General features: G+C 42.9%; 1 protein-coding gene and 1 non-coding gene across 2 annotated transcripts; both read left to right on the top strand.

Moving 5' to 3' along the window:
* The first annotated feature begins 1,883 nt into the window (after positions 1-1,883).
* Positions 1,884-12,235, top strand: Eif4g2 (eukaryotic translation initiation factor 4 gamma 2). Its single transcript, XM_070035401.1, has 23 exons — positions 1,884-1,927; positions 2,525-2,976; positions 3,505-3,631; positions 3,820-3,885; positions 4,467-4,607; positions 5,105-5,207; positions 5,732-5,863; positions 5,942-6,008; positions 6,112-6,263; positions 6,558-6,668; positions 6,843-6,926; positions 7,023-7,121; positions 7,204-7,345; positions 7,658-7,818; positions 8,162-8,275; positions 8,823-8,948; positions 9,189-9,293; positions 9,375-9,590; positions 9,681-9,939; positions 10,239-10,443; positions 10,564-10,775; positions 10,865-10,986; positions 11,409-12,235. Exons 1-23 carry the CDS (start codon positions 1,884-1,886, stop codon positions 11,472-11,474), a joined length of 3,306 nt encoding a protein of 1,101 aa, XP_069891502.1. The 3' UTR covers positions 11,475-12,235.
* Positions 8,328-8,470, top strand: LOC138836669 (small nucleolar RNA SNORD97). Its single transcript, XR_011374988.1, has one exon. It is a non-coding gene; the product is annotated as a small nucleolar RNA SNORD97 (small nucleolar RNA).

Raw genomic sequence — 12,235 nt, 5'->3', positions numbered from 1 at the left:
CCCTTAGCTCTTCAGCTCAAGGCTAGCGCTCTACCACTTGAGCCACAGCACCACTTCCGGCTTTTTTTCTTTTTGCTTATGTGGTGCTGAGGAATCGAACCAGGGCCTCAGGCATGCAAGGCAAGCACTCTACCACTTAGCCACCTTCCCAGCCACTAGCATGATGTTTTTAAATACCACTCTTTCTCCCATACAAATGTATTTTGTAGATCTGAGCAATGTCAGCCAACTGTGTAAAAATAAAATACCATAGATATGAAATTTCTCATATACTGTTTACAAACAGTAAAACCCTACAGAAATTATACTCTAATATTATTTTGAAACCAGAAGTGTCCTAAAATTACAAAGTGAAGCCTCCTGTATCTGAAACAAAATTGGTCCTTTCTCAAAACTATTATGTTCCCTTACTATTTGTTATAGTAACTAATTCCACGAATAAACTTTCCCCCCCCCCTTTTTTTTTTTTTTGTCAGTCGTGGGGCTTGAACTCCGGGCCTGGGCGCTGTCTCTGAGCTCTTCAGCTCAAGGCTAGTGCTCTACCACTCGAGCCACAGCGCCACTTCTGGTTTTGAGTGGTTTTTTGGAGATGAGTCTTATGGACTTTTCTGCCCCGGCTGGCTTTGAACAGCTCCGGGATCCTCAGATCTCAGCCTCCTGAGTAGGATTACAGGCGTGAACCTCTGGCGCCGGCCCCCACTTCTTAAAGTTCAAATAAAATTGACTTCCTAGCAATAACTATAGTAAACCTAGTAAAATGAGGGGAATAACATATTCTATGCTGAAGATCTAAGGCCGTGGGAGTCTTAAGAACCACACCACACCTTCCTATTATCAGATTTAAATATCTGGGAGAGTGCTGTTCTCCTGAAAATATATGAACTGCATCAATTCAAGAGGTGTTCTGACATGTCAAACTAAGTTTGGGCTTTCGAAAATCCGGCCCTTTATTGAGCACTCCAAGTCATGCATATTAACACACATTTTGTTTTGGTTATATATTGTATCAAGAACTGTAGGTTCACGGTGGAGATAGGAATACTTCTTGTTTAAATACATGAAACACGACTCCATTTTTGCAAAGCTATGTCACAAATGATGGGACGCATGTGCCCATGCTTTAAAATATTACCTGAGAAGTATAAATAGCTGCGTGCGCCAACGTTAAAGACCCCTTTTTACAAAAAGGGCCCTTCACATAAAATGATAACACAATGCCAAAGACTGAGCGTGCTTGTTAAAAAATGAAAACAACAAAAACCAAGAGTTAGCAATGTAAAATCCTCCAAACGCCCGCGCTCTGCAAGCACTTTTCAGAAGTCTGGCATGACATTCTCTGGGGGAAAGCGTTCCTGACCTGAGGAACAGAAGCAACCTAACTGACCCTTGGTCCTTTCCCCTCGGTCTCCCGGGTCCTGCCGGGCTGGATCAACAGCAGCCGAATGCGTTCACACCTAAGAGGTAGGCCCGGCTCCTCCACCCCATCTCCTCCAGGCTCCTGGCTCGAGGGCTGCCAAAGCCCAAGACCCGGCGGCTGGTAGCTATTCCCCACGCTGCGCCCCGGGGGCGCCAGGCCTTGCATGCAGGCCCGGTCCGCGAGGGCAAAGGAAAATCAGTGCTGACACTCCAGAGACCGAGTCACATCAGGTAAGAGAAAGCGCGCTCTCTTCCAGTTCCCCGAGAGAAAGCGAGGAAGGAGGAGGAGACGGAGCTTGCACAACCCGAGCCTGGGAAACGGACTCAGGAACAAAGAGCCAGTGCGAGATGACCGAGGGGCCACAACGCAGACTCTTAAGGGCTCTGGGCTTTACGCAAGCGTCCCGCAACGCGGCAGCGCTCCGCTCCCCTTACGCCACTGGCTTGGCCCCAGAGCTTTCGCGAATATGGCTTTGCGCACTGCGGCGGGGCTGCGCTGCAACCGAGCTTGGTGTGTGGCTCCTCCCCTTCGCCCCGTGCGGATTGGTGGCGGACGGCATCCCGGCTGCTGATTGGGCGAAGAAGGAGCCACTCGGGGCGGCTCTGGTGGGTTCGTCTGCCCCAGAGTGATAAGTTCGGCTTCAGACACGCCTCAGCGCCAGCAGCGAGTTGGAGCTCTATGGAGGTGGCGGCGAGTATCGGGTGGTGGCTGCAGCAGCGACTCCTCTGAGCTGAGAGTTTCAAGCCGTCCCCGACTCCTTCCTCCCCCTCCCTCCCCTTTTTTGTTTTCCGTCCCCTTTCCCCTCCCTTCCCCGTCCCCGACGACCGGATCCTGAGGAGGCAGCTGCGGTGGCAGCTGCTGAGTTCTCGGTGAAGGTGAGTGGAGTCGCCGCCGCCGCCGCCGGGCGGAGCGCTCTAAAATGGCCGCCGTCCCTGGCCGCTTCTTCTCGAGCGATACAAAATGGCGGCCGCAGGCGGAGCCGGGCGGGGCGGCCCTTCTTAGCGCTTCCTCTGCGCCTCGGGGGCCTGGAAATCTGTGGCCTCTGCTCCCGCGCCCCGTTGCGGGGGGTTAGAAGGGGAGCCGCGGCCGGGGCTGAGCCGTCGTCAGGTCGTGGCCGGGGGCCGTCGTGGCCGCGGCTGGACGGGTCGACGCGCGGTGTGCCGGGACGGCAAGCGTGGCGGGGCGCGCGCCCGCGCGGGGGGAACGTGGCCCGCGGCAGGGCCCGGCCGTTGGCGCGGGACCAGCGAGGCGCAGGAGTCCCGGAGCCCGGCCTCCGGCGGGGCGGAGGTGTGCAGGGCCCCGTCCGGGGAGGCCAGGGAGGGCTCGCCGCCTTTGTGGGCCCCGGCGGCGGTGGCGAGGCGGCTGTCACCTCGGGGATTTATGGGCGGGAGGGGCCGCCTTCCTGCCCCGAGAACAAAGAGCCGGGCTCGGGGCCGGTGGGGGCGGCCTCCGCGACTCGCGGCCTCGAGGCGCGCCCGTCGACGGCACTTCCCTAACTCGGGCCTGGGTGTGGAGGACTCGCCGCTCTTTTGTTCCCAGGAAGGGAAAACGGGGCGGAGGTTCGCTGCCATGTTGCGTCCCTGGTCTTCCGGCGGCCGGGCCAGGGCGGGCGCGGGTCCTGGGCCTCCACGGGAGGGCGGGGGATAGAGGGCCGTGCGGGTAGCCGCCCGCCGCGGCTGAGCCCCGGTGAGCCGGGCGGCCGGCGCCGAGGCCGCACCAGTGGGGCGGCAGACATTTTTCCACCGAGGCCGCCGCCGCCGCTGCTGCCCGCGCTCATAGTGAGCGTCTCGGTTCAATTCCAAAGGCCGTATGAAGGGGCTTCGGTGCAGTTTGGATGTTGTATTTCTCTGTGAAAGCCGTTCTTGGCATCATTGAACAAGTGTTCCGTCTTTGGGAATTTCTAAGTGGCTAACAAAAGATTTTGTCCGTTTGTGTCTGTTGAGTGCATTCTATTTTGGTTTTATGAGCTCTGCAATGCAGTGGAAGTTAAGTAAACTGCAGTGCCAAGATAGGAGATAGATTGTGATTGAAAGTTTTAAAACCTGTTTGTTAGCAGTATCTAATTTTGGCGCTTTTTCTCGTTCTAGGTTTTTCAATTCTCCCATCCCCTCCCCTCCCCACCCCATCCATTACTATTATTCTTTTGAAGATTCTTCGTTGTCAAGCCGCCAAAGTGGAGAGTGCGATTGCAGAAGGGGGTGCTTCTCGTTTCAGGTATGTAGAGATTTGTTTTGGAGGTGCTTTTGTAAAACCCAATGACAAAAACAAGTAAGTGTAATTGGGTTCTAGACTCAACCTCAGTCATAAATCAGTGGTGCAGATTTTAAAGTACAAAGTAATCTTTAGCCCTTTTGAAATTAGACATAATTGGTATACTAAAAAATGACTTATTCTTCAAACAGTGCTTCTTCGGGCGGAGGAGGAAGTAGGGGTGCACCTCAGCACTATCCCAAGACTGCTGGCAACAGGTATGATAATTGCACAGAAACAGTTTTCAAAAATAATTGATTCATATTACAGGTCATTTCCAAATATAACAGTGAAGTTACAATAAAATATATTAGAAATTCTAATTTTACTGTGGTGGTTGCTAAACTTACACTAAATGTAGAATATTAGCTTATGACCAAACCTTCCAGTCTGTTATTTTTTTCCTGTCTTACTGAGTTTTTACTATGTTTCTAATACCAGTTATTAACCCAGCATTTGATACTACAATGCCATAAGACATTTTGGAGCTGGTTCTCTGGTATGTGGCTCCTAGGTCAGCATTATTATCATCAAATGGAAATATATACTAGACGGGTAGGTATAGGGTAGGTCATACCCTACACCTACTAAAGCAGAAACAGTGGGCCCAGAAATGTTTTTTAAAACCTAGGTGGTTTTGGTATGTACTTTTTAAGGACCAATGATAACCAAAGTTGCTTTGTTGAGGAAGTTGATAAACCTCAGTTTTTCTGTTTCTCAGTATGACCTTTGGTATGTGATTAGAGGCTATTTTACCTTTTTAAAAAAAAAATTAAAAGCACTTTTTTTTTTTAATTAGCGAGTTCCTGGGGAAAACCCCAGGGCAAAACGCTCAGAAATGGATTCCTGCACGAAGCACTAGACGAGATGACAACTCCGCAGCAAACAACTCCGCAAATGAAAAAGAACGACATGATGCAATCTTCAGGAAAGTAAGAGGGTAAGTTTCAAGGTCATTTTCTTGGAAAGAAGTATGGATTAGCTCAGTTTCTGTAGTGTGTACTATACTACTTACTTACCAAAGCAGGGTTGGTGTCCAAAGAATGTGTTGGGGGACTATGGCTTATATTTTCTTTTTTAGACATTTATTTACAATCTATACACTTTGACATACTGGCACTTCTGTCTTGGGCTGGCATATATAATCCAGTGAAATGGGAAATGCAATTGTGTTAGCTTATGGTCCAGCCCTGATAGCCCCTTGACACCTGGGATTTGAAAAAAGTTGCTTGTCAAATAGCTGGGGCTCCACATCTGATGTGGATTCTAGTCATAAATAGGGAAATTAATTTCAACATCCTTTTGGTTGGGTAAGTATACATCTTGTTATTAAAGGGAAAAAGCAGGAAAATCATGTTTTTAATAGTGTTTTCAACTCAGAAAAAAAAATAATTGTTGGCCCACACTTCAAATGTGATTCTTTTTTTCTTCCCCCAGCATACTAAATAAGCTTACTCCTGAAAAGTTTGACAAGCTATGCCTTGAGCTCCTCAATGTGGGTGTAGAGTCTAAACTCATCCTTAAAGGGGTCATACTGCTGGTAAGTTTTAAAGGTTGGCTGTAAGTGGTTTTTACCATTAAAGAAAAGTTTATCTCTAAATTGTATTATAGTTGGTAGAACCCCAACATACAGCATACATAGGGTTTTTTAATAACAAAATTGAATGATAGTTGGTAAGACGTTTTGTGGTGCTAGGGAACTAGAACCCATTGTCTCTTAGCATGTGCTATGCAAGTGCTGTGCTACTAAGCTACCTCCCTAGTTCTCTAATGCCATATATTCTAGTTCTAGGGACAAGGAGGGGTGTGACTCAGTAAGGTGTTAACTGGATGGTTCTTACACTATTAAGAGCTTAAGTGGTTACAGTTTTCAGGTTGTGTGCTAAGCATTAGTTTACATGTACTGTCTAACTCAGCTCATCATAGTAGTAAAGTGCCCTTTTTGATTTAGAAATAAAACAATAACTTGTGGAGTTTAAGCCAAAAAGACTATAAAAAGTGTCCAGTTAAAAAGGAAGGATCTTATGAGCCCTTAAATTTGTTCTTAATACCATTTTTCTGTAGATTGTGGACAAAGCCCTAGAAGAGCCAAAGTATAGCTCACTGTATGCTCAGCTATGTCTGCGATTGGCAGAAGATGCACCAAACTTTGATGGCCCAGCAGCAGAGGGTCAACCAGGACAGAAGCAAAGCACAGTAAGTATAGTTATTTTTTAAATAGTTTGTAAGAGAGTTCATTAAGAAGGCCTACAAGTAGCTTTTGTTTCCATACAGACATTCAGACGCCTCCTAATTTCCAAATTACAAGATGAATTTGAAAACCGAACCAGAAATGTTGATGGTAAGAATTTCTATTTGATGCTAAGTAATTACTATATATTTTCAGTTTGATAATTCGAAGTGTTGAGTTTGGGGTTTTTTTTGGTGTATTTTTCTCCTTTCAGTCTATGATAAGCGTGAAAACCCCCTCCTCCCAGAGGAGGAGGAACAGAGAGCCATTGCTAAGATCAAGATGTTGGGGAACATCAAATTCATTGGAGAACTTGGCAAGCTTGATCTTATTCATGAATCTATCCTTCATAAGTGCATCAAAACAGTAAGTATAATGGATATCTACTGGCCTTAAATTGAAGTCATCAATGGAATTATTTGGGGGAACTTGAGGCCATTTAGAATTGCTTTGTACCATCTGAAAGGGCAAATGGCAATGTCTAGTTAACTTGTATGACAGTCAAAATTTACTGAAACGTAAATCAGTAATATGGAAATACGTTTTACAAAGTAGAGGTAGAACTTTATGTTGAAACTGCTTCATTAGGAGGGATTTCTAGACAGAAGGACCAAAGGTGCAAGTAAAGTTTTCAGTATGTGGCATTTCATTCTTTGGTAGCTTTTGGAAAAGAAGAAGAGAGTCCAACTCAAAGATATGGGAGAGGATTTGGAGTGCCTCTGTCAGATAATGAGGACAGTGGGGCCTAGATTAGACCACGAACGAGCCAAGGTATGTGTGTGCATGACAAGCAATATATGGTATGTCTTAGTATGTTCTGTTCAAATTAGTTTATTTTTGTGACACAAGATTTCCATATTTGGTCATTCTACCTTGTCTAGAAGTATTAAGCCTTTAGTGTAGACATGTGGTTTAGTTCTCATACTTTTCTTTTTCTTTAACTAGTCCTTAATGGATCAGTACTTTGCCAGAATGTGCTCCTTGATGTTAAGTAAGGAATTGCCAGCAAGGATTCGTTTCCTGCTGCAGGTAAAACTTTTAAGTATTTTTGGTTAGCTTAGGTTCTTTCTGTTTAGTAATATTATCTGTTTAGTAATATTAAAGTGAAATTTTTTTCACCTAAAGGATACAGTAGAGTTGCGAGAACACCATTGGGTTCCTCGCAAGGCTTTTCTTGACAATGGACCAAAGACGATCAATCAAATCCGTCAAGATGCAGTAAAGGTAAGATTTTTGTTGTCGTTTGTTATTTAAGTGACATAATGTTTAGAGAGGAAAAGCACTTATTCTCACTTCATTTCCAAAGGATTTAGGAGTGTTTATTCCTGCTCCTATGGCTCAAGGGATGAGAAGTGACTTCTTTCTGGAGGGACCGTTTATGCCACCCCGGATGAAAATGGATAGGGACCCACTTGGAGGACTTGCTGATATGTTTGGACAAATGCCAGGTAATATTGAATAAAACAATGGTTTGATAACAAGTCTTTTTAAAGAAATGTGAGTGGATGGGCTGGGAAGGTGGCTCAGTGGTGTAGTGCTCACCTTGCATGCATGAGGCCCTGGGTTCAATTCCTCTGCACTACCTGAGCAGAAAAAGTCAGAAGTAGCACTGTGGCTCAAGTGGTAGAGTGCTAGCCTTGAGCTGAAGAGCTGAGGGATAGCACCCAGGCCCCAAAGTTCAGGCCCCACGACCAGCCAAAAAAAAAAAAAAAAAGTGAGTGGAGTTCAGTTCAAAGATTTGACATTGTATGTATTTTAAGGTAGCGGAATTGGTACTGGTCCAGGAGTTATCCAGGATAGATTTTCACCCACCATGGGACGTCATCGTTCAAATCAACTCTTTAATGGCCATGGGGGACACATCATGCCTCCCACACAATCGCAGTTTGGAGAGATGGGAGGCAAGTTTATGAAAAGCCAGGTAAGACAATTGATACTGCTTCAGGAGGATGTGTTAAATCCGGCCTTATTTTTGTCTTGTCTTTAAAAAATTGCAGCTATTTCAGGTGTATTTTCCTACACTAAATTTACATCTGACAGTTCACATTGAATGAAATGCTTACCTCACGATTAGTAAAGTACTAGTAAAATCACCACTATTTGACAGTTAGGTTAGATTTTTATTCTTTGTTTCATCTTTTACTTCTCTGGGCAATTTCAGTTAAGCTTTCCTTATGACTTGACTCATCCCTTTGGTACTTCATTACCATAATTTGTGGACCCCCCTTTTTTATCTAGACTTTCTTTCTCCCTTTCTGAAATAGGGGCTAAGCCAGCTCTACCATAACCAGAGTCAGGGACTCTTATCCCAGCTGCAAGGACAGTCGAAGGATATGCCACCTCGGTTTTCTAAGAAAGGACAGCTTAATGCAGATGAGGTACATTTGCCTACGTTATTTATATATGGTAGTTTGTCAATTCAGAAATCTATTGCCCGATGATTATAAAAAAAAGACGCTTTAAGAGGACTTATGCTGGAGTTCTTTTCTTCTTTCTCTTTCTTTTCTATACTACTATTTCTTTCTTTATATGTCCAGCGTCCTATGAGCGAAGATTATGAGATATGAGGGCAAATCTCTTTAAAAAGTCTTTAAATTAGTTAGTGTGAGGAAGATGATTGTCCAGATACTGTTTTGTGATTTCCCTGTAAGTAATGTAACTGAGACTAAAGCAAGGCATTTTTAACTCATTTTTTATTTGAATATTTTAATACTAAACACAGGAGAAATGTACAAATAAATGTAAGATTTATAATTTGTGATCAGGGTTTTAGATTTTAAGAAACCAGCTAACATAGAGAAGCCTTTTTGTTTTCAAAGAAAAGTACTATTTCAGCCCCAGATACACAGTTAGAGGATTTTAAGAGTTTTAACACTGTTAGCCAGCTATGTACTATTAATTTGGATGATCTGTTTTCCATTCCAGATTAGCTTGAGGCCTGCTCAATCGTTCCTAATGAATAAAAATCAAGTGCCAAAGCTTCAGCCCCAGATAACTATGATTCCTCCTAGTGCACAACCACCACGCACTCAGACACCTCCTCTGGGACAGGTAATGCCCTAGTAGCATATCCCCATTTGCCATTGTTCTGTTACTTCCTTCCTAAAGATGTGTGAGGACCTTCTTTTGAGTTTTTGTGTTGTCAGGACTTTTCGAAACAAGTACAAGGCCTGGAATTCAGTTCCCAATACTACCAACCTCTTTCCCCACACACACACACAAAAATGTGAATGTTAATCTTACATCTACCTCAAATACTCATTTTTTTAATCACATCTGTTTGTTTTTTAGACTCCTCAGCTTGGTCTCAAAACTAATCCACCACTTATCCAGGAAAAGCCTGCCAAGACCAGCAAAAAGCCACCACCATCAAAAGAAGAACTACTTAAACTAACTGTAAGTTTCATAAAGTACCATAGATATCTCTAGTTCTTGGGTTGTACTTATGACACTAATTGCATTATTTTTTTTTTAAAGGAAACTGTTGTAACTGAATATCTGAATAGTGGAAATACAAATGAAGCTGTCAATAGTGTACGAGAAGTGAGAGCTCCTAAACACTTTCTTCCTGAGATGTTAAGCAAAGTGATCATCCTGTCACTAGATAGAAGTGATGAAGATAAAGAAAAAGCAAGTTCTTTGATTAGCTTACTCAAACAGGAAGGAATAGCTACAAGTGACAACTTCATGCAGGTAGTACACTTTGCTGACTCTATAATAAGGAAATTATGCATTCAAATATGAAAAATTAATAAACTGATAATGTTATATATTCCTTCTAAGGCTTTCCTGAACGTATTGGACCAGTGCCCCAAACTGGAGGTTGACATCCCTTTGGTGAAATCATACTTAGCCCAGTTTGCAGCTCGTGCCATCATTTCTGAGCTGGTGAGCATTTCAGAACTAGCTCAACCACTGGAGAGTGGCACACATTTTCCTCTCTTCTTACTTTGCCTTCAGCAGTTAGCTAAGTTACAAGATCGAGAATGGTTAACAGAACTTTTTCAACAAAGCAAGGTCAATATGCAGAAAATGCTCCCAGGTAAGAGAACATTAATTTGTTAACACTAAATTTAGAGACTCTTAATACCTTGACTTGAATGGATTTATATGAATCAGACAGCTTGGTCATCCTGTCCAAATAGTGATAAACATCTGAATCCACACTACTAATACCTTTACATAAAAAGATTATGACTTAATTTTCAAATGCCCTGTATGTCAAAAGATTGTTTTGCTGGGTTCTTCAACCTTTTGTGAATTGTATACACTGGAGAACCATTTCTAAGTGGGCCAGCTGGGTAAAATGGACTTAAGTAATGCAGATCTTTTTTTCTTCAGAAATTGATCAGAATAAGGACCGTATGTTGGAAATTTTGGAAGGAAAGGGACTAAGTTTCTTATTCCCACTCCTCAAATTGGAGAAGGAACTTTTAAAGCAAATAAAATTGGATCCATCCCCTCAAACCATATATAAATGGATTAAAGATAACATCTCTCCCAAACTTCATGTAGATAAAGGATTTGTGAACATCTTAATGACTAGGTAAGTTGAATGGTTTACGTACAGAAAGTTACACTTTAGAAAGAAAAAATCAGGGGCGGGGCTGTTTTTGAGCCAGAGATCTTTTGGGGATTCTAGCTAACAAAACAACTTTTTGTCTAGCTTCTTACAGTATATTTCTAGTGAAGTAAGCCCACCCAGTGATGAAACAGATTCTTCCTCTGCTCCTTCCAAAGAACAGTTAGAGCAGGAAAAACAACTGCTTCTTTCTTTCAAGCCAGTGATGCAGAAATTCCTTCACGATCACGTTGATCTACAGGTCAGTGCCCTGTATGCTCTGCAGGTGCACTGTTACAACAGCAACTTCCCAAAAGGTAAGGTGACTAGTCTGTGGGAGAAGTGGGTGAATGAGGGACAGTCTGAAACACTCTGAGTAATGGGATTATTTTCTTTTGTTCTTTAGGCATGTTACTCCGTTTTTTTGTTCATTTCTATGATATGGAAATTATTGAAGAGGAAGCTTTCTTGGCTTGGAAAGAAGATATAACCCAAGAGTTTCCAGGGAAAGGCAAGGCTTTGTTCCAGGTAAGTTTTTCTTAAAATTAGGGTTTTTTTTTTCCTTTTCCAGTTTTTTGGGTTTGGTAGTATTCCAAATGAATAGCACTCTTTCAACTGAAATAGGAGCAGAAGGGAGTCCTACTAGTTTCCTTTGCACAGTAACAATTTGGGGGGAATTACAGCTGCACAAAAGTTTGGATTTAAGATTTGGGCTTTCTTTTTTAGACCCTGCTGAAAAGATTTTCAGAGCACTCCAAAATTAGTGTTAGTGCCCCGGAGAATAGTTGAAGGGCAGGCTTTATGGGCAAGTCACAAAGGTTCTGATTTAGTAGGTGTGTGGAAAAGAATACAGTCTAGATTATATTGGGCAGGGTGGTGGGTTCAGATGTATTTCTGGTTTCCTAAAACAAAACAGCTTCCTGTTAATAAATTACAAACCTATTTTGCAGGTGAATCAGTGGCTAACCTGGCTAGAAACTGCTGAAGAAGAAGAATCAGAGGAAGAAGCTGACTAAAAGAACCAGCCAAAGCCTTAAATTGTGCAAAACATACTGTTGCTATGATGTAACTGCATTTGACCTAACCACTGCGAAAATTCATTCCGCTGTAATGTTTTCACAATATTTAAAGCAGAAGCACGTCAGTAAGGGTTTCCTTCTGCATAAGGTTTTTTTGTAGTGTAATGTCTTAATCATAGTCTACCATCAAATATTTTAGGAGTATCTTTAATGTTTAGATAGTATATTAGCAGCATGCAATAATTACATCATAAGTTCTCAAGCAGAGGCAGTCTATTGCAAGGACCTTCTTTGCTGCCAGTTATCATAGGCTGTTTTAAGTTAGAAAACTGAATAGCAACACTGAATACTGTAGAAATGCACTTTGCTCAGTAATACTTGAGTTGTTGCAATATTTGATTATCCATTTGGTTGTTACAGAAAAATTCTTAACTGTAATTGATGGTTGTTGCTGTAATAGTATATTGCCTGTATTTCTACCTCTAGTAATGGGCTTTATGTGCTAGATTTTAATATCCTTGAGCCTGGGCAAGTGCACAAGTCTTTTTAAAAGAAACATGGTTTACTTGCACAAAGCTGATCAGTTTTGAGAGATCGTTAATGCCCTTGGTGGTTTTTGTGGGTGTGAAACAAATGGTGAGAATTTGAATTGGTCCCTCTTATTATAGTATTGAAATTAAGTCTACTTAATTTATCAAGTCATGTTCATGCCCTGATTTTATATACTTGTATCTATCAATAAACATTGTGATACTTGA

This window comes from Dipodomys merriami, unplaced genomic scaffold, assembly GCF_024711535.1.
Source record: "Dipodomys merriami isolate MVZ:Mamm:240054 unplaced genomic scaffold, mDipMer1.0.p SCAF_25, whole genome shotgun sequence".
In the NCBI taxonomy this organism is placed as follows: domain Eukaryota; kingdom Metazoa; phylum Chordata; class Mammalia; order Rodentia; family Heteromyidae; genus Dipodomys; species Dipodomys merriami.
This window is presented reverse-complemented; position numbering and strand designations above follow the sequence as displayed.

What these genes read in the sequence shown, in the direction of transcription:
- Eif4g2 (XM_070035401.1), top strand. Translation starts at nt 1,884, where the DNA reads ATGGCTTTGCGCACTGCGGCGGGGCTGCGCTGCAACCGAGCTTG. An exon ending in CTGCGCTGCAACCGAGCTTG is followed by an intron (nt 1,928 to 2,524) that starts GTGTGTGGCTCC and finishes AGCCGTCGTCAG; the next exon opens with GTCGTGGCCGGGGGCCGTCG. An exon ending in TCCGTCAAGATGCAGTAAAG is followed by an intron (nt 7,122 to 7,203) that starts GTAAGATTTTTG and finishes TCATTTCCAAAG; the next exon opens with GATTTAGGAGTGTTTATTCC.